Source organism: Phalacrocorax carbo, chromosome 2, assembly GCF_963921805.1.
Source record: "Phalacrocorax carbo chromosome 2, bPhaCar2.1, whole genome shotgun sequence".
In the NCBI taxonomy this organism is placed as follows: Eukaryota; Metazoa; Chordata; class Aves; order Suliformes; family Phalacrocoracidae; genus Phalacrocorax; species Phalacrocorax carbo.
The window spans coordinates 24,797,636-24,820,293 of NC_087514.1; the positions used below are offsets into that span (position 1 = coordinate 24,797,636).

General features: G+C 37.7%; 1 protein-coding gene across 4 annotated transcripts in view; it reads left to right on the forward strand.

Annotated features, from left to right (window-relative positions):
• STK3 (serine/threonine kinase 3) overlaps nt 1-22,658 on the forward strand; it is a 139,175-nt gene that overhangs the window by 68,677 nt on the left and 47,840 nt on the right. For all 4 annotated transcript variants that reach the window (XM_064442329.1, XM_064442332.1, XM_064442328.1 and 1 more), the window contains 3 exons: nt 623-760; nt 3,354-3,479; nt 14,901-15,093. In XM_064442329.1, coding sequence (XP_064298399.1) covers nt 623-760; nt 3,354-3,479; nt 14,901-15,093 — 457 coding nt within the window. The remainder of the gene's footprint in view (nt 1-622; nt 761-3,353; nt 3,480-14,900; nt 15,094-22,658) is intronic.

Genomic DNA, 22,658 nt, shown 5'->3' on the forward strand with positions numbered 1-22,658 from the left:
TATAGGTAAAATGCTGCCTTTTGTATTTCAAGTGAAGTCTCACTGCTAGTAAACAAGTTACTCGATTATTTTATTTTTGTCATCTTTTAGTGGTGTTGTCTTAGGTCTTCTGGCATATGTTTCTAAATCTTATTAGGAAGAGCAAGTTTTAAAACTACATCTGAAAAACTGTGAACACAAAAGGAAATAGTCCTACCTAATTTCTTAAGCAATTCTCCTATAAAACTAAATGCAGTTAAGGGAGGAGAGAGTGAACTTGGCTTTTCACAGCAACTTTATATGTGTCTGTGTAAACAAGCAGTGTCATTGCTACTACTAAGAATTTCTGAAAGATCAAAATTATCTCTTGAGATTGGTAAACAGCAATAGATAAAATAAGGAGTGATGTGCTTAACGGGGTACAGTTTAAACAGAGAAAATCTAATGGGAAGTAGCTACATTAGTAGCAGATGGATTTAATTCCTGAATCTTGATCTGAGTGGAAATCCTAACTTACTTCAAATTTGTCTTCCAGATTCTTAGCCTGATAAGAAAGGTGGATAAAGCAATTTATTTACTTGGCTTCAGTGCTGTCCTGATGTGTTTTGTTTAAACTTGCTATTGTTGTTTGATTTTTATCTAGGCTATTTTTATGATTCCTACAAATCCCCCTCCAACCTTCCGGAAGCCAGAGCTCTGGTCTGATGAGTTCACAGATTTTGTGAAGAAATGCTTAGTAAAAAATCCTGAACAAAGAGCTACAGCAACACAGCTGCTACAGGTCAGTGTTTAAGTTACTGAGGAAATGCAAGTTCTATGGTCTTTTTTGTTTTTTTTTCTCTCTAGTCTCAAACCAGAACGGTTGTGAAAATGTCTAAAGGCAAATCTCATTTTAACTATCATCACGCCTTATTTCTTTGCCATTTTGTGGTCTTTGTCAGCTCCTGTACCTCTATCCCCTTTTGTTCCTCCTTTGCCACTCCTAAAAATTAATTGCTATTTATATCGTTTAGGGCTGGTTCTTGCTGTTAAAATTGGATCCTTGTTTTGTGGTTAGAGGCCCTCAGTAGAACTCAGGATTTAGGCAAGTGTTAAGTAAAGGAATTGAGCCCAGGTTACCCCTCAGTGTGGACCACCTGTGGAGTATATTCAGTGTTTCCTTCTGGTCAAGTCAAATTAAGCAGCCAGGTTGCTCTGTGTCCTAGAAGAGTCAGACGCAGATGGACAGTATAAAGAGTTTGTTGTTGGGCTGAGTTATACCAAGTGGGCACTTCTAAATCTGAGCCACAGTTGGCAGTGTGGACCTATGGAGCCAGGGCAGGGTGTGCCAGGCTTTTGCCTGCTCTCTGACCTGAGCTGCTAACAGCTACAGAAATTTAACAGTTGCATCATTTTAGTACTGAGACAGAAATAAAGCAGAGACATTTCAAAGAACTCAAAAATCAAACAGGAGCAACGCGACTGATCTATGGAAGATTTAGTCTGTGTGAAATGGACATAATTTTGCCGGGAGCACACATTTTAGTGCATGGGCAAGAGAGAAAACTCAAAGTTTTCTCCTTTGGCCCCATATTTGTGTTATCCACCGCCTTCAGGGCTGTCAGAATAAGCCTACAAGTAACTAAGGAAAAACAAAGAACAAAGGTAGTGCATGTGGAGATTTCTAGAAAAATTGTAGTAGGTTCTGTGGTGATTTAAATGGAGTCTAAAATTTCCTGTAAATAAGCTTGCCTTGATAATGAGACAGAAGTGAAAAATTTTGCTAGGTCCTTTGCTCCTGGTTCCCAATTCATTCAACTTCTGGATAATTTAGTGTTCTTTTATGCTTTTTCACTGCTGTATTCTTAATTTTCTTTTTTCATCAGTCTCCATAAGAACCTGATCTTCTGAAATTTCATCTTTAAGACGCTCATGCTAGATTTATTCTGTCTCTAGCTAGCAATACCCTCTTTTAAAATTTAAATTCCAGTGAACTCCACTACAAGGAGAACATCCAAATTTTGCAGAGTAGTTTCTAGTAATAGATCATCACATTCATAAATCATGTTATGCATATTTTATTTTCCACAGTGAGAATACCAAACTGTAGACAGCAAGGAGAGTAAAAATTGAAAGTTACAGATTTTTGTACAATGTATGAATCAGTACTTGAGACCTTAAAGATTTGAAGTTTGTATGGTTATTTGAATACTGGCAGCTGGATAGAGGAGGCTTGGCATTAATGTGTGCAAGTAAGGAGAGACACCCACCCCCCAAAAAAATCACACCATACCCCCTGCCCCAAAAAACCCAAACAAACACAAAACCCAAACAACCCAACTCCCCCCCCCCCCCCCCCCCCCAAAAAAAAAAAAAACAACAAAACACCAAAAACAAACCCACCACCAAAAATCTTCAGTGTTCCTCTTTCCATATGCTTACTGGCCAGAAAACTAGATACTGTGTCCAGCACAAGTATGTGTTGCCTTTTTCCCCAGCTGGAATTTGGAGCATTTGTGATGGAGCTGGAGGTGTTGTGAGTGTGTGAGTGGGAATGACAGTACTGCTTGTAAGGAAAGATCATGCAGGAAAAAGGAGAGTAATTGAATTAATACATCAAAGAAGATAGATAATAAGCGTAGGACACTAGGCTTCTTCAGTTCTGTTCTTTGTAGAACAATTTTTTAATATTATATTTCTTAGCTGCTTAGAGTTAAGTGTTATCTAAATTGTATTGCATATAATGATGCAAAAATCACAACTTTTCTAACAGCAGGTGTTTACTAGACAATGAAATAAATGTAAATGGTATCATGCACATATTGTCTTAAAGGAAGAAGTGGTGTTTTAAATGGTCTTGAATTAAAAATTAATCTTCCTGCTAAAAGTAATGTATTTTTTCTGCTTGTTCCACACTTCAGCATCATAGATCAAGAAATGTTTTATGACACATAAAGTACAGGTTTGTTGAAGTGGGCAGCCATAGTTACTCTGCTTATAGCCACTAATTTATGCTGTCAGTTTGTTAAGATTAATTAAATTCTGTAACTGAATATCTGAAAGAGTTTGTTTTTCTATGTCAGACAATCACCACTCTACTTATTTACTACTTACTGCATGTTTCCTTTGGACAATTATATCCTTAACTATAAAACAGTTGTTATAAAATTACATTTCCCAAGGCTTGCTGTTATTAAAAATAGTTAAAATAAAATCTTAGTTATGAAGCAGCTAAACGATATTGTATGTTGTGTTAGTGTAGATTTTAATGATTGTGTAATGTAAAATACTGTTTATCACTGAAGTCGGTGGTGTTGAATAATGCTTGCAGTTACATCTGAAGCATAGCTCTTGCAATGATGTTATATAATTTAATGTTTGGGGTTTTTTTCTAGCATACATTTATTAAGAATGCCAAGCCAGTTTCAATTTTAAGGGACCTGATCACTGAAGCTATGGAGATAAAAGCAAAGCGACATGAGGAACAGCAGAGAGAACTGGAAGAGGAGGAAGAAAATTCGGTGTGTACCTTTTTTTTTTTTTTAAATATAACTATCTGTACTTAATCGATAAATTGCTGTTTTTCCCCTACTTCCTGTACTTGTGTTCAAATACTCTTCTTGACCAGGTTTCTACCTGGTTTTTAGCTGCTGTGAGTAATGCTGTATGAGCCAGCTTTGAGTAAAAAGTTTTTCTAGGAGGTGGGAAAGGAAACCATGTCAGCTTCAGCTGTTCAGATTGATATTAAAAACAAACAAACAAAAAACCCCCAAAACAAAAACACCCCCACAACAACAAACCACCTCCAAACAAACAAAAAACACCAAAACCAAAACCCAGAACTCCTAATGTTCCAATGTCACATATGGGCTTCTAGACAAGTGGTTTAATCTTCAGTTCAGGGGACTTAGTTGTTTTTTTTTTTTTTTAATTTCTTTTTTTTTAAGTATAATACACAGAATAGTTAGTTATATGAAGCACAGTAGTGATTACAATATGGTTTGAATCAAGTTGCGCCTATAAAGTGAAAATGGTGTCTGCATTTTATTCTTAAATGACATCAGCATATGTTTGAGGAGAGAAGCAGGTCGTGTGATAAATAGGTTGCATTTAGAATTGTTTGGCAACATTAGGACTAAGTCAGTGTTTCTGGCATTATTACTCTCCCTACATGATTTATTTTAGGGCAGTCTTGTGCAATGCAGCAGTATGTTCTTCAAAGCTGTGTATTGCCACACATACAATGAGAGCCAAGGTCATTCAGGAATAACACAGAGAAGATGGAGACTGGAATGTTAGTAGAAGTCTTACAGCTTTGAGCAAACAGAGAAGAGCAGTGCAGTAATGCAGTCTGCCCTATCCCAAATTGTAGAATCCTTGTTATGTTACAGAGTGTTAGGTGACGATCTCTATATAGGAATACTTTTCAAGCAGGTTCTGTGGAGTGTTTTGTATCCCAACAGACAATATGGTCATTTGTTTGCTGGATGTTTTCCTGTTCCAAGAGTATTGATAGCTTGTGTTTATAAAGATGGTTTACTCTGGACTGGATTTGCTTAGACAGTAATAAAACAGGCAGGGAAGGTTGGGACTTCGTGTTTGGTTTTTTTTTTTTTACATTAGGAAATGTTGCCTATGTGGAGATGTGTGACTTAACATGCAGAGTTGATGTTTGCGACATGATGTATTTAATAGTTGATCTCTGAAGGGACTGATTTATTATCAACATAAAAACCTGATGTCTTTACTAGCATGCTTTCCTCCCTACTATTGCCTTCTGAGCTGTAGATCTCAAATACTTGTGTGTTTTTAATGATTTTTGCGTTAACCCAAAATTAGGTATGAAATCTAATTACTTAGTCTGAGGCTCAGATGAGGAATCAGATTGCCAGGTAGGGACAAAACAATCCATGCCAGCTCAGTATGTGGTGTACACCTTCTCTCTCCTGCTGCTGGGTGGAAGGGTACAGGGTAAGTTTGGTCCACCTCAACTGAAGAAGCATTTTGCAACTCCTCCTGCTTCCTGCATGGGTACAAAAGCCAGAATATAACACTAGGTTTCCCACTGCCCAACCCAGTATTATTCAGTGTTTACTATAAGGGAACCTCAAAGCTAGGGTTGGGGCAGGAATGTACTGTGTTGCCATTGTAATAGAGGGGAATTTTACCATGTACTTTGGTGGGGGAACAGGTTATGCATTAAAAAGACAGTGAGACTCTGCTTGTCACTAAGTATAAAAGATAGGTACCTCAAATCTGAAAATAACAGAAGTATCTTTGGTAAGCAGGGCTGAGAGAACAGAATCATATGGTGGTTGAGGTTGGAAGGGACCCCTGGAAGTCATCTGGTCCAATCCCCCTTCTCGAGCAGGGCCACGTAGAGCTGATTGCCCAGGACTGTGTCCAGGTGGCATTTGAATGTCTCCAAGGAGGGAGACTGAACAACCTTCCCTGGCAGCCTATTCCAGTGCTTGATTGCCCTCACAGTAAAGAAGTGTTCTCTGATGTTCTTGTGTTTCGGTGTGAGTCCATTGCCTTTGGTCCTGTCACTGGGCACCACTAAAAAGAGCCTGGATCCATCCTCTGCATCTTTCCTTCAAATGTTTGTACACATGGATGAGGTCTCCCTTGAGCCGTCTCTTCTCCAGGCTGAACAGTTCCTGCTCTCTCAGCTCTCATCATAGGACAGATGCTCCAGTCCCTTAATCATCTTTCTGGCCCTTTGCTGGATTCTGTGCAGTATGCCCATGTCTCCCTTGTACTGGGGAACCCAGAAGTGGACCCAGTACTCCAGGTGTAGCAGCACCTGTGCTGAGCAGAGGGGCAAGGATCACTTCCCTCCACCTGCTGGCAATACTCCTGATGCAGCCTGGTATACCATTAGCCACCTTTGCTGCAAAGTGGCATTACTCTTAAAAGTAAGTGTAGTTGTAGTCTATAGAAATGCTAAGTCTGTCTTTTTTATTTATGCTAACAGAATTTCAGGGGCTGTAAAAGTATACCAGTGCATGAGCACCAGCAAACTCAGCACCAGAAGTCAACCTCTGCCTGAAAGAAGTTGCTCTTACATATAAGGGAGAAGGTCAGAGTAGATGACAGAGGTGCACAGGCAGAGGAGATAAAGGATTAGTCAGCATGAGAAGCTCTTGATTGGCACACCTTGCTCAATTTGTTTTCAGGATCAAGATCTAGAAGAGTTTTAAAGGACAGTGATGACAGTCTTGCAGAGGGCTAGAGGCAGCCCTGCCAGTAGTAGCAGGGGACCTGGGAAAAGAATAAAGGGGTTTGATAACAAGTGGGTAATGGAAGAGGCTAATTTCAGGCAGAGCTGACTTCTCAGTGTACAGAATGAAATGACAGAAAGGAGGTTTGTGAATGAGACTAGTCAGCTCAGAAAAGAAAGGTGGTAGAAAAATTAAAAGTAGAATATGACTTCAACATAATGAAAGAGAGAAGGGGAGAAGCTGGAAAATGAACCTTTATATTTGTATTACCTAGAGTGGAGGGATCACTAGATGAGACTTTAAGATGACAAATAGGCAAGAAGGATGAGAGACCCTGGATGAAAACCTTAGCAATATGGACATTTTGAAGAAAAAAAAAAAAGGTATGTTTGTTAGGGCAAGCCCTTTGTACTGCTGTACTTATAAAAGACTTCAGAATTATTTAAAAAAACATATATTGAACATGCACTTCATGCTATATAGTATCATTGGTGTTAATTATTGAAGTTCTTTTCTAAATAGTTTTTTCATCCTTAGTAACTTGATGTCGTCTTCTCCTTTTTAGTTTTCTATGGTGATGCTACTTACAGGCTATAATTTACTAAAATTAATAGGTAATACCGAATGATGTTTGCAGATGTTGAGAGAGATATCCTGTATATTGAGTGCATAATATATTGCATTTGGACATAATTACATAAGCCCTTGTGGTTGCATTTTTGAGCCAAGTAGTGTGCTTCCTCAGCAAGATAAGCTGGCTGCCTCTATGGGTCTATTTTAATGCAAAGTAAACTTTGTGAAGGATGGACTTAAAGAGGCACTGAAGGTAGGCTGAATACAAAGCACAGAAGAGATTAGTGCAAACTATCCCTTAATAGTTTAGAGCAGGAGACAAGTTTAAGAGTTCAAGTGGCTGGTCACTGCATATTGCTAAAGGGGTGGTAACTGCTTGAACTACACATTCTAACTCTGCTTAACAGGCTATTGTAACTGATTTTCTGTGGGGAAAACACAGAGAGGTTAATCCTTACAAACTTATATCTAGTTTGTTTGCTGTGAGAGAGGTCCAGTAGTAGACTAGGCTACACAAATAGCCTGTAGTCAAATTCATTGTGGGCTCAGATAGGTCTGTAGCAAATATGACAGCCTGACTTATCTGTGCATTTGAAGCAACAGGAATTCAAAGGATGTGTTTGTAATTCTGTGGTAAGGTGATTGAGGGTTTAACTGTAGTTCTCCAGCAAAGGCAGCCTTGCTCATGGCAGAAAAAATGGATATTTTTTACAAATAGTTTGTGCCATTCTTGTAAACTTAAGTAGGGGGAAGGAATAGATCTCTCTGAGCTTGGGGAAAGTTCCAAATGTAGAGAAAGGACACATGCAAAGCTAAGAAGATATGCCACTTTTAAGTGGAGCAAACAAACGGGAAGTACTAGCTGGTGCTGCTGGTGAAGTGAGGAGTGGTACTTGTCAGTGCAAAAATGTCATATTTTTATCCTGATCATGGATAGATAAATTTCATTACTCCTGGAGATTATTCTGAGAGGTTTTATGCCTTTTTTCCCTTTGGTTCCATCAGTTGTACTGAAGGAAGACTATAAGCCACCATGTATTTACTACTGAAAAAATATCTTGTAATGGACGAGAGGATGTCCAGGTATTTTTGCTATAAGGTTTATACCGAATAGTAAACTTTTTCCAAGTTAGCCGTTCTAAAAAGATCAAGTAAAAGGGATTTTTGTTCCTATTTTTAAAAAGATTTTTATGTTCTTTTATGGTGTCAAGATGTTTTAATTCCCTAATTTTTCATACGGTTTTATGATTCTAAAAAATAATCTGTGATGAAGTTTTGTAATTAGGGCAGAATTTTTACTTTTGTTAAAACAGTAATATGATACTTGGTAGTAAATATGACTTTTGCTGTCAGTAAATATATGCCTTTAATAATTTTGTATTGGTAAACCTTGCGTGAAAAAAGTTTGGAAATACTTAGCTTTAATAGAAAAAGTGAGGGTACAAGTGAGTGAAATGAAGAATATTGATGGTGAGGTGAGGAGGAGGGATTTCCTTGTTGGCAAGTATAGTTTGTCACAACTCCATGTTTGGTAGTGACCTATGAATAGCTTTCGCGTTGTCACAATGCAGAACTCTTCTTCCAAATCAGATTTCCCATGTCTTGCACCTGAATTTCAATTCAGTACATCATTGTAAGAAATTCCAGATTTGAGAGATGACAGCAGCATCTTGTTCTGTTGCAGTCACTAAAGATTCTGATCAGTCAAAAGCACAAAACCAGCCAAACTAGAAAATATCAGGACAAGCTGTTACAATTTTTTTATTTAATCAAAGAAATTTTCTGTATCATGTCTCCTGAATTCATGTTATTCATGTACTGCATGCTAGGAGACTCCTGAGCAACATGTAGGTGTGTTGTGTCCTGAATTAAGTGAAGTTCTGGACAGCATAGATTTTAGTTTTTAAAGTGTATTAAGCAGAGACTGATCAATGACTCGCAAGTTATTAAAGGAAACCAGGTTAAAAACCAGAAGAATAAAATGAAAGTATTGGAACATTTGTGTTTGTAATTCTAAAAAATCCCAAACAAACAACAAATCCCCCCAAAAGCCCCCACTTCAATGTGAAGTAATGCCTAATTTCGAAATAAGCTCAAAGATTGTCTTTCATTAAATTTGGAACTTTTTTGGGGAACTGCCAGAAAAACAATAAGCCAATTCTTTATTACACTTCTGAGTTTTCCTTTCCAGAAGGGAAAGAATGAACAACAGAGAATATGAGTGTCAGTTTGGTATACTGTAGTGGATGAAGTCAGCAGTCCAGCATCCAAGTATAAAGAGAAACAACTATTGCATGTACCTCCTCTTTATGTACTGGTTTCCACAGAACTGTGAAGAAATACAGGGCTGTCTGTGTGTAGTTTGCATGAATATACGAACATACAGTTCAAACAATAATACAGTTTTGATAAGCCAACACGCGGTGATGGCAGCAGCTCTCTAAAGAGATCGTGACAGTCCCTGTGTTACCATGGGTAGTCGTGGTGACAGTAAGCCATGCGCATATTTCTTCATATTTTCATATCTATGAATGTTTTCAGATTGCATATGGATTTGGAGTCACTGTTCAGTTTTCAGTGGGAAGTAATAGCCACCTAGCACATGCATTTTGGAAAATAATTCTTTAGAAGCAGATTTTTCCCAGTGACATTGCTGTGAAGTCCTCACTGTAGAAGTGCAAAGGCAGACTCAAACCTGGAGAAATGCCTATTTAATAACACCTAAAAGCAAGAGCAAATATTGGTGTTGGTGTTAAGTAGAGTCTATCAGTGTTAAAGGTCTCTCGTGGGCAGTGAATTGAGTCCATATAGTATTGAAAAAGAATGGTTTCAGTTAACCTGTCGGAGGCTTGAATTTATTCATCTAAGCCCCCAAGAATTTCCGATGTAAAGCGTGAGCGGTTGTGCTCATTACTCTCTGGTACGTGTTTGGGGACCCATCAAGAAGAAAGGTGTAAAATGTCCTAACTATGATGTTCCTCTTGTTAGGAAACCAGATTTGACCCTAACACTTATATTTGAATAAGTTCTTACAGCTTTAATTCCCTCTTAAAGCCCTATATGTATTGTGATGGGCACTCAGGTTAGAAGTGACTTACATAACTGAAAGTAGAATGGAGAGGAGTGGGTGGTTTTGGAGAATTAATTAGATGCAAAGATTTCACAATTATGTGCTTATATCCAGGATAGATTCAGGTTGTTTTCCTTCAAGTGAGGAGGAATCACATCCCTAAAATTGATTCTTATTTTTTATTTTTACCACTTCCTGTGAACATTTTGTAGTATAGGAAGTAGTCAGTGGTAATGTAAATTTTTTTTGCTTTCAAACCTTTGTATTATACACCTGTAAATAAATGGCCAGGTTGAATACAGTCTTTATGTCTGTATCCTTCCAGAGAGATATAATATAATCACAAATAGTGCGCTCTGAATTGGTTTTATGCCTGTTATGAGAGCTGCTCGTGTGTTGAGAATGCCTTCTGACAAACTGACATGTTTTGATAGGTGCTGAGGTAATTGTACAGATTTTTTTAATTAAGCAAAAATTGCAAATTGTATATTCTACGGAAGGTTAATCCCAATATCAAAGTTTAAGTGTTAGTTTAGGCATTACTAAACATGACCAATCTCTTCTCTCGTGCATTTTTTTTGAAGTGTGATATATGAATTGGATGCTGAGGCTGGGCAGCTGTATTAGGAGAATGTAAAGTAACTCGTTGCCTGGCAGCTTGCAGGAAACATGTCTAAATATTTATTTCTGTGGATCTTTAAAGGAATGAGCTAACAAGCAGCTCTTCCTGTATGTTTTCTTCTACATTTTAATGTCTCTATGTGAGGAATGCCTAATTATTTTGGAATATTCAATCAGGGAATTACTGCTTCAGTACACCATTTTTGTTTTTCTTACACGCTTAGTGCTTGACAAGTATCAACGACTTAGCCAACCATCAATAATCAGTTACTCCTACATGTAGACTTATTTGTTCATTCATACAAAAGTTTCTTTGGTTAATCTTATATTAATCATGAGAAGTTGGAGTCTGTCTCTTTAAGACCTTAAGAAATATTTATATAGTTATTTTAAAGGAACTAGCGAGTCATTTGAGTTATTCTGTATTTTAAATCTGATACACCAGGCTGTGTTTTTCTGGAGGGTTTTATATTTACTTTCATGCATCATTCATGCATTTGTATGTATATGATGTATTTACCTAACTGTCTCTGTGTGTGTGTGTGTGTGTGTATATATCTGTAACTTTGCATGACAGTGTTAAAGGAAAAATGCTACAAAAACAGTTTTAAGCCAAAGAACACTTGACGTATGTAGTAATTAAATTTGGTTGCAGTCCTTTAAGTGTCCTGAAGTTAGAAATGTGTAAAGATGACTTTGAGTGAAATACAGCTACCCAAGGGGCACAAACAGCTTTTTAAGAGCATATTGTCAAAATCCGCAGCAATTTAGAGCCAGAAACCGATTATAGGAAGAGTAAACATAGGGAGGTAATTGCGAGCAGCAGGTTGTTATTACGAGGTGTATCAATTAGAAGGAGGTAGAAAACAAGCTTAAACGCTGTTTTGTGACATACGTCTAGTGAATCTCACGGGATCTGTGTGTGCTGAAAGTTAGGTCTTCACCCTTTTGCTGATGGGTCTAAGCTTAAATATGTACTCAGTATTACGCATATACTTGGGTTATAGTTGGGCTTTGTACGTTTAGGAACTTTTAAAAAATCCTTGTTCTTCACCAAACTATATTATGTGTTTATGTAGCTACTACAGAGCTTTTACAAAAAGATAGCTGTGACTACAGCCACGTTTTTCAAAGGTGATGATGAGGTGTTAATAGTAAATGAAATTATTTTACAGGATACTAAATTTTGCCAGCATGTAAATCTTCCTTTAATGTTTTGCAGTCGGGTTAGCTGTCTCTGGTGCCCTCTAGTGTTCTTTTCATACTCACAAGCCGTAGTTAAGCCATTTTAAAGGCAAGCTGCTGTATTTGCTTGTCTTGTTTAGTTTTTTCTTTATCAGTCTTCCCCTTTTTTTCCCTTGAACGTTAAGAATGCAACAGAAAAATCCATTTTCACCGTGGTGCATTCTCTTCTACCGTGATGTAGACTCAGGTATGATGTGCAAGGCCACCTTTTCTGAGAAAACTTCTTGTGTGATGATATCTCTTATGTTACAAGCTTGTTGTGAAGTCTTGCGTGCTGTTTCCGCTGAAGTCTCTTTGAATTGGCTGTCCTGATAATAAAGTCTCTGCATTTTCATGCTTTAAGGATTGGTTTTGTTAATCTTCCAGCTTATTTTGGTGAACGGGGAGATCCAAGCAGTTAGTCCCATAGGTTTGCAGGGTATTGGCAATGTTTTACTTGTACTTACTTTACGCTGTAATGTTTTTCAGAGTTTCCATAGTTTATTGTGTTTTCTGTAGCATTTCAAGAGATATTAGAGCTCTCACTCGTGCGCTCTTTCTGTTACTGTCTACTGGCGTATGGGAAACCCCTGTGAAATACAAGTTTGGTGTTTATTGCTTGTACGCAAGAGAATGGCAGACAGTTTAATTCCAGCGTTAGCTGGTTTTATTGCTTGATTCTTGGATCTGTTTTCATAAACACTATAAGAACATGACACTTCAGCTTTAATACCTTATATTTTTTCCTGGTTAAAATTGAGATTCTGTTTGTTTTTATTTAATCAGTGAGTTTACCTTTTTTAACAACAGATCAGAAGTTCTACATCAATATTTATGAACTGTAAAGCATGAATCAGAATTTGTAGGAAGAAATCACTTTCATCTCTCATGTAAATGTGCAATTAAATAATTTGGATCCACTGAATATTTTTGTAAAGTTACTTTTTCAGATCCAGTATAGTCTGCTGCCATATTAGCTAAATCTCATATTTGTGAGAAGTACTGGGATGATAGTTCTGGAAACAATCTGGCTTAACCCACAAAATTAAATATTTTGGGGCATGCACAGGCCCAGAAAAAATTCTATATTGCTCTCTCTCGGTACATTATTCCTGATGTAGGGAAAATACTATTGGTCAAAATCGTCATGTACTTCTCTTTCTGGGACAACTCTTCTGTTAGTACCAGGTGGGCTTTTGTAATCCTTAGTCTCCTGGGTACTGGAAGGTAACTGTTTCCTTTGCTGAGAGACAAGAGTAAGTTAAAGGCTTTTGATACTCTCAGACTGGAAAATGAAATGTTGTTCTTTGGAACAAATCCATGTACTTGATTTGACCGAAGAAATAAAATATCAGTGTTTTTAATGAAGAAGTTTTAATGAAGAATATTTGAAAATGGCCACTTAGAACTCCATTTCATACTTGTTCTTATTGTTAGCTGTCACTTTTTTCACTAACTCCTAAAATAAAACTTTTAAGCCTCAGGGAAAAAAGTTTGTTTCATTTCTAATTTCAGTTTTAGTAAGTTTAGGACCATATGCACTGCAAATGGATATTAATGTTAGTCAAGCAAATCTGTAAATCAAATGTAACCGTGCCTTAAGCTCAAGGATTTGCCTGCCTGTATGTTAGAGACACCACATTTATAGCACTTAATATAAGAACTAGGAGTACATTGTGAGTCAGTTAGGCATTGTATTGCAGTACTGAAAGAAGCACTTGGAAATAATAACTTAATTGTCCTGGCACTTTTAAAATGTAATGCAAAAAGACACTTTTGGACTTTACTTTCTGAGTACCCTTGTTAGAAAGGGGGGAAAAAAAAATATAACTTGTAAAAACCACTGGGGTTAGCAAGAATGTTGCAGGGGAGGGCGGAAAGTAAAAGAAAATTAAAGTTGCCACCAGGAGGAGCAGTACTAAAATATTCTCATTTATTTACTGACACAGTCCTCTAGTGCTGTAGCTGTAAACTATGTGTATCTTTGGGAATATCATAGTTTTTCCAAGGGTAGGGTACTATATATAGTGTGTTAGAACACATCTAAAACCCCCCCCAAAAAATGCAAGTGAAGAACTTTAATATTTTCACAAATTATAATCTGGAAAGAATGATTCTTTTGACATTTGAAACTTTAATCACAGATTTAGATCTGTATCCTGGTTTCAGTATGTTATCCTGTTAGCCAGACTCTGAATCAAAATTAGATCAATTTTTGTGTCTTGTAGTTGAGATGTAATAGAGTCAGGAGCTGCTGTATTGGTATTGCTGCTAACTACAATTCAGTATCTGCTTACACCAACCATTAGAGAAACAGGCACTCAGGCAACGTAGCTGGCTTGTGCACTTATGTCTATACTAGACGCAAACTGTTAGGGGATAATAGGAAAGAAAAAGTACGAGTTCAGTAAGAAATAGAAAGTGCCAGACCCTGTAGGCTTAGGTGGGGTTGGGTTTTTTGGTGTGGTGTTTTTTTGTGGTGGGTTTTTTTGTGGGGGGGGTGTGGGGGGGTGGGGTGTGTGGGGTTTTTTTTTGTTTGTTACAGATATCTTTCTAACAGATCTAACAGATCTATCTAACAGATATCTTTCTATCAGTATCAACAAGTTCCTTTGCTCACTCTTGCGACAGAGATTTTTAAAGAGAATTAAATACTTGAAGTAAGCCAAGTTGATTTTCTGTTTCTGAGGTGGACTTGAGAAACTATTTTGGAGGACTGTTTAATACCTAAATCAAATGGGTTTCTGTCATCTGGGTGCTGTGTGTAATGTAAGATGCTGGGCATGATAGTTAGTTAAGGCTGATCAGCACAAGTCCCTGGTGATTGTCCTTTGCAAAACCACCAAATGATTGTCTATAAAAGGTAGTATTGATTTTGCAACCCAAGGAGGTATAATGGGTCAAGAATATCACTGAGATACTCAAAACTGGCTGCTGATATAGAGTGGGTGTGTGGGCTACATTTCTGCTATGTCCATCCTGCTGTACATCTGTGAGAAAGAAGACAGTTTTTATTTTTCCTTTATATGGAACATTTTTTTATTTTGTAATTTCTTTTTAAGTTTTAAACCTGGAAGTCTAGCAGTACAACTAGGTCACATGAAGATATAGAACTAATGAGTAAGCATTAAGTGATTGCTTCTTAACATTGTGGTGGTTGGGGTTTTGTTTTGTTTTGTGTGGTGTTTTTTTTTAAACTATCTGCTGCATTCTAACATGTTTCTTCATAGGATGAAGATGAGCTGGACTCTCACACCATGGTGAAGACCAGTTCAGAGAGCGCTGGTACCATGAGGGCCACAAGCACGATGAGTGAAGGCGCTCAGACAATGATTGAACACAATAGCACTATGTTAGAATCTGACTTGGGGACCATGGTAATAAATAGTGATGATGATGAAGAAGAAGATGGGACCATGAAAAGTATGTTTTTACTTTTCTTTTAATAATGTAATATGTTTTCTCATACTGCGTGAGAACATTGTATCATCAGTGGCTTTTAAGCATCAAGTCCTGTGGTTATAACAGGAGAAGAGTCTTTAAGTGCTCTCTATAAATTTGTGGAGAAAAAGGTGTCTATAGTGGGAGAGTCAAAGCAGAAGCCTGGTTTTGGTGTTTTGCTCAGTCTCTCTGGAGTACTCTAAAATTAGCCTCTGTGAATTCTCCCTTCTACTGCTTGCCTCTTGCTTTTTGCCTCCTGTCACACATATATTTGGCCCAGTTCCTTGGGGCTAAAGTGAAGTGATACTATTATGTGAGAAGCTGCTGATTCAATGTCAGTGGTCCTGAGAACTCACCATGACTCTCCATGGGTTCAGCAGTCAGTACATATCTTGCTGCAAAATTGGTTTGTAACTCATGATCAATTAGCAGATTTTGATTTTATAACTTGTTATTTGAACATATGTTGGAATGTAATTCAGTAATGCTTGATTTAAGGCAATGATTGGAAGATTGTTGAAACCTAAGTAAAAAGTCCAAATTGACGTCAACAGTATGTGAGGGAGTACGTAACAAAGAGGAAGAAACGTTGCAAACATTTTATACTTATAATTTTAAAGTTACACTGAAATATGCATAAATATGTATTTGTTAAATAATTAACTTACGTACCTACATATAGATGTGCTCATTATTTGGCTGGAGACTATTGGAGAATGAGGCCCACTGAATTTAATATAATTATTTGCTTAAATGGGCAGCATCAACAGATTAATCTAACTCAGGCTGTAGGTGCCTGATTTCATGAGGCACAGTGTAATGTTTAACTCCAGATAGTTGTTTGGGTGGGAGGTAATAAAGCTAATGTCTCGAGTGGAAATCAGTGCCAAACAAATAACTTTGAATGCTTTACAGCAAACAAAGTTCCATTTGTGTTTCCACCTATAGACCTGATGTAATTTGTGCAAGGTTAGTTGGAAGTGCAAAGCAGGAATATGTTTTCTTTGTGTTTAGTGTGCAGCCAATTGGAAGGAAGGCGGGGTTTCGTTGACCTTTTTGTTGTTAGGGTTTTTGTGTGTGGTTTTTTTGTTGGTTTAGGGTTTTTTTTCCCTAGTGTTCTCAGCAATAAGATAATAAACAAACCTGGTGATTAGTTTAAGTAGGATGATTTACCTCACAAAAACACTCAGTACATACTTTCATTTGTTTTCATTCTGAAACAGAATATTTGTCTATTAAACTGTAAGGCAGTTTAATAGACAAATAGAGGGTTAGTACAAGCGATCTTGCTCATCAGTTTCAACAAGCTGAGGAAAAGGTGAATGACAAAAAAAAAAAAGAAGAGGTATTACAAGCAAATTTGGAGTAAATGGTAATAAAGTAATTCTTAGGGTGGAAGTATTAAGAAGAAGGGTTTTGTGCAGCCTTTAAAATCACTTCAGGCATAATAACTATCCATGTAGTTTTTATGTGCTGAGAGGAAATATCTGTTATTATGCCAAACAGATCACAAAAGCGTCATTAGGTTTGCACTGCAATCTCTTATTCATGTCCTATTTGTGTGCTATGTTGCTGGAGACATTGTTTTTGAAAATGTACTGTTATCTTCCATTTTTAATTGATTCCAGTAGGAATCTGTAGTTAGGGAATTACTTTTCGACACCTTAGCATTTAGTCAGGATAATTCTTAACCCTATTCTTCCTTCTTGTCAAACAAGTCTATATAATCTTTGGGACAGCAGGTTTCCTTCGCCTCCCTCCCCCCATAAGTGACTGTCCTGAGACCTGTAAGTCCAGCGAAGGAAAGTCAGCAAACTGGAGGTAGCCTGATGGCAAGCGATGGTTTCATCATTCAGCAGGCAAGCAACGGGTTTGGTTCTAGCACTTGCTGAACTTTTTGTGTTTTTCATTAGGCACCCATTGAATAAAAAACTAGAAATAACTCAAGAATGGGACGTCCACATCTCTCAGCTGAAATTAAATATAGGTCATGTCCACTGTAGCTGGTCCTCCTCTAGTTCTGTGATTCATGTGCTATTGGCTGAAACAGGAGCAATAGCAAGAGTCCTAAATAAGTGTCACCAGGAAGGGACGTACAAATCCTTGCTCTCCCTGAGAGGCAGACATAGATTTTGTGCTGCTTTGGGCTTGACAAAGATACAAGGTTTTTGAGGTTGGTTGCTTTTTCCAATATACCTTTATAGGCAAGGTGGACACTTTCTAGATTCTTGTGTGATTTGATTATAATAAATCAGAACAGGTAGCTTAAAAGTACTATTTGATACTTCTGAATAATAGGACATTGCAATTAAGAAGCTTGGAGAAATAAACTTGGTTAACTGGGGAAGATGAATTTCATTTCCTTCGTAGAGACAACAAAATATTTATGACAAACTTTTTTTTCCCTAATTGCTCTTGTGTTTAGTTTCACATTTTGTTTCCTTCTGCCTCTTGTGTCCCTGCTCCAGGGACAAAATAAGAAACAATAATAAGTTTTTATTTATAAGTGCCCATGCTTAGAGGCCTCTGGGAGCCATGACAGAAAATAACTAAAACCATATTTTTTTTCACAAATAGGGAATTGTGCCCAGATAAAATTGGGATTTGGAACAAAAAGAGGCCTGTCATCCTACCCCAACATACAATATACAGCCTAGCAATAAACAACATTTGTGGCTTCTTGCTTAGTATGCCTGTGTGTGCTCTGAACAGAGACTAGGTGGTATGTGCCTAGAAGGAGGCAAGAAAAATGCAGAATAAAGAGAGGTGGGAGGACAGAGCTGAACTTCAGGAGGTTTAATGTAGAGAGAAAGAAAGAGTAGGGTTGATGGAAGGTGGTACTACTTTTATTCAGCTGCTCAGATTGTATTTATTTTCACATAGAACCTTTTTCATACCTCAGTTCCGAGATTGGTGTTCAGACCAGCTTCCCCACATTCCCTTTGTGCCTTTTCAGCAAGGCTTAGTGTTAGGGCTTTCTGGTTCACCAAGAGTACTTCTGATTGTTCTCCTTTCTCCTTTTCATTAGCACCCCCATCCTTCCACCCCCCACCCCCTTTTTTTTTTCCTGTTGAACTTGTATTTGCCATCTGATTGGGGCTGACAAACAAGTTGCCTCTTGCTGTTTGGACTTATTCTGGGTTTCTAACTGTTGCTTCAGACTTCAGTCAGGCTTCTAGATCGTTCATGGCTGCTGCTGAATATATCAAAAGAGGACAGACAAATAATGAAGTGGCATTTGACAGACAGAATGTAGAAAAGTGGTCAGGTTTTTGTTTTATTACTTTTTGCCCTATAAGAGATGAAATGTTTTAGGTTTAGTCAGTATAATTCTTAAACATTCTTCCTTCTTATCAAACAGAAGAATATAACTGTTAAGACAGCAGGCCTCCTTCCTCCCACACAGGTGACTGTCTTGCAACCTGTAACACCAGCGAAGGAAAGCCAGCAAACCGGAGTTAGCCTCATGGCAAGTGATGGTTTCATCATTCAGCTGGCAAGTGACTGGTTTGGTTCCATCACTTACTCACTGACCTTTCTTGTGTTATTCTACTACGGGATCTTTGATTACAGGGGGACATGCACCATGCTGTAGAACCTACATTTTGAAAGGAGAATTCATGAGTTGGTTTTGCTTATTTATTATTTTTTTAGTGATTTCAGTCCATCCAGTGAGAGACTGTGCCATACTGTAAGTCAGTCTCCTCTGTAATAGGAGGTGGATGCTTGGGTAACTCTGGATTGATGCATCATAACTCTTAAAAAGACGTAAGTCCTACAGCTGGTTTTTCAACTGAAAAGCAAAAGCTATTGAAATACGTTTTATAACAACCTATGACCCAGGTCCTGTAGGAATTCAGCAAGTGAGCTTAATTATGGACTGGTTTTAGTGGTGCTGTAACATGGGCATTTATATTTCATGGATGTAGTTTTGTTCAAGCGCGTTTACTGTGCCCACATTAAGATGGTTTGCTTGATGCCATATGCAGGTGTACCAGTACTTTACTCCTGTGTATATATAGAAGGAGATGATAGACGTTTCCAAGCCTATTCCAATCCTTGAGCCCTCTCCTGTGATTGGTAATAAAGTTGTTCATTTACACCACTAGTAGTATCTTTTACAAATGGGAATTCTTTAAAAAAAAACCCTTCATGTTGGCAATTCTGCTTCAAGAGCTGTTGCAAAATGCTAGCTTAACATGGATATTCTTTATTTTGCTGAAAGCAGAAATAAAGTATAGCTCAGCTGAAATGAACTAATGGGTTTATAATAGTAGTGTCATTCAGTATTTTTCTTCTCTGGAAGGTGGAAAAATATAACAAAAGTTACTAAACCCGTTTTACAAGTCTCGTTCATGGGAAGCAAAGCGATGTTTTGTACAGGAAACTTTTCCCCATTAAAAAGCCTTTAAACCTGAGTTCATAGCCCTTCAAAAAATCTGTGAAAGCTTCAGCTGGTTGAAAAATATGTGGATTTTCCATTTAAATGCTAGTGGCAATTATTTCTGACAAATAGGTATATTATAAAACAAACAAAATACTCAGTGAGGCCTGAATTTGAATGAAGATTTGGGTGCATAAGTCACTGTGGTGTGAAAATTGCAAACTCAGTAACCACTTTGTTACACAGCTCTCTGTGGTCAAATGTTTCTTTGATACGTCCTTTGGGAGACTACCAGCTGCTCTGGCCTAGGAAACTAGTGATCTAGTTTCTGCTGTCGCTTCCTCGCTATACAAAAACTAAGTAGACTGACCTCATTCTCTGAGGTCGTTGTCTAATAGGCATGTATTAGCAGCAGAACTCGCCCACTCATAAAATAGTCACAATTTCTGCTTAAAATATGGCTGAAGGAGGTAGTTGTGGCAACTTTCGACATGGTAGTTCACTGTTGAATGGGTTTGCCCAGAGGCTAAGGTCAAAATTTCAGTCTGTCTCCAACCTTACTGTATTCAAAGCTCCTATCTTTCATTTCCCAGGAGATATACTGCCTCTGTGTTGTAGGCCACCTTGCGTGGTAAGAAAGCAGTGGTAGGAATGTATGAAATATAAAGCCGAAGTATTTTATGTTGTTGTATAATCTGTTGTAGCCTTTGTAGTAGAGGTAGTAGTGCATAGAAGGGTAAAAGATGATTGCAATACAGCTTCTCGCTCTAATAGTGACAAAGCAATATATTTTGAGGAAATAAAGATACTTCTTTATTTATACCTTATATTTATACCTTAGAATAAGGATCTTCACAGAAGCACTGCAGACAGGAGGGTCTGATCTCCTAACTTTACTGGAGAGGGAGCAGCTAGAAATGTTCCTCAACTGAGTGGGAGATGGAGATCTCCAGGATGTGGAAGCTCGTGACTTTTGTGAAAGCTTTCCTCTGTAGATTTGCAGCTGCGGAAGAGGTCCAGTGCTGTGGTAGTAATGGAGCAAGAGAAGGACTTAGGGACTTTCCATAGGGAATAGTAAAAAAAAAAACCTGTAAAACCCCCAAAAACCAAAACACCACCTGCCCCCTCCGAGGAAACTGTAGACTTCTTTCTGTAGGAGGTAGACATCCTCATCTGCTGACCTTGCTTGCTATCTAGGAAATATTTCTTGCCCCAGCCCAGCCCCACAACACTGAAAGGCTGCCAGGGCGTAGACTACTGTCTTCTGCCCACGCACGTGGGCACATGCCAATGATACTGCCAGAGGAGACCTTGAGAGTGACCTCAAGGGTAACTCCAGAGTTATGAGGATGTTCTTGGTCATGAAAGTCTTGGAGGAGTGGATGGATCCTATGGGTCAGCACTTGTTTGTGCCTCTGGTGTTGTTGACAGATATTTGACTCTTATGACTATGGGACCCTGTTTGAGGACCAGGGACTGCTGTGGAGAGATGGGTTCCACCTGACAAAGTAAGGCCAGGTGTTGTTTTTTTTTGGTGTGGGGTTGGATTGTTTTTGGCTTGTGGTTGTTTTTTTGTTTTGGGTTGTTGTGGGGTAGGTTGTGTTTTGTGGGTGGTGTTTGTTTTTTTTTTTTCTTGTGTGTGTGTGCACGCCAATGATCTGTCCCTGAGTTAGCTAGACCAGCATGGGGGAATGTATACGTGGCTTAGCCCAACGTAGAGTATAAAAATTCAACAACTAGCAACAGAACTTCAAACGTATTTAAAATCACTTTAATATTAATATAATACTTTTCTGTTGCAAATACTACAAAAGCATTTTTCTTTATAGATGACATCAATTGAATTTGATCAAAACATGCATTAAAATACAGTATGCATTCCTTCTTATTTTGAAATGTGTGTTTAGAATTACTCATTATATCTATGATATGTTTTTGAAACAGTGTAATGGAGTTGGTGTTATATCATTGCCTCATTCATTTTTCCAGCATAGTTTTTTTAAGAAGTTTTCGTGTATAACTATTTGAGGACATCCCCATTGCTGTATTCCTATCAGGGGTATTGCAGAGGTAGAATGTATATTTTCAGCATCCATGGTGGTCTCTGCATTCTGTGGCTTGCCAGCCATCTCTGACTGCTGTTTTTATTGTGGCTTTCTTCCCAAAGCCGTCCTGAAGTCTTGCACTGGGCAAATATAGAGATGATAAGAAACTGATATTCTTAAATGTTCAAACTGTGGCAAACATTTTTAAACATGATAATCTCTTGCTGAACAGCAAAGAAAAATGAGAAGAACTGGAAAATCCAAATCCTCTTAGAACGGAACAGTCTGTTGCACAGTAGGTTTTCAGTGCAAGTGTGGAGTGATACTGTTGGTGCTGCAGATTTTCTGTCATGAATATAAGCTTGTGTAAAAAGTAACTTACTGGATAGCTGAGTGAATGAATTGTCCTTAAAGGAATCTTTATATATAGTACTTATAAATTTCTTGGTTCTTGAAAGACAGTTGACAATATACTGTTAGTCTGTTGTTCATGAAAGTTAGAAAAAGTGCTTTCAGACCAAAATGATCTTCTAATAAACTTATATTTTGCAAAAAAAAAAAAAGTGCAGTCTGCATCAGTTTACTCTGGCATAAAGAGACTGAGTGTGTTATAGAGTCATTACAAAAGAGGTAGGAGATTTCACAGGGCCTTTAAACCAGTAGGTATCAACTTATCCCATTTTCCATGAAATACTAACTAAACTTGTTTGTGTTAGGTTAGCTAGTTATCTAAGAGAGTATTTTTTTTTATTTCATTATTTGTAAAAATAAAATAAAACATTAAAAATGAATCTTTAAATAAATCCTTTTTTTTTTATATTGGGGGACAAACAAACCTTGAAATATTTCTGGTCCTGTTGTTTTGCAGGCACAGTATTTCTGGTTTTGTGTGCGAGTTTTTATATTTGCAGTGAAGGTAGGCAGCTGTTGTTCTTTTAAACAGGTTAACTAACTGTATATTAAATTGGAAGCAGAAGTGAGTTCTAAATCCTTATTTATGAAAACAAATAGAACAAGTTCTCAAAGTGTAAAATAAATGTGCTTTGCTCATTTTGGAGTAATTTCAGTTCTGTTGACCCACTTTGCTCAATATGCATGTGATAGCAAGGAATTTGGAG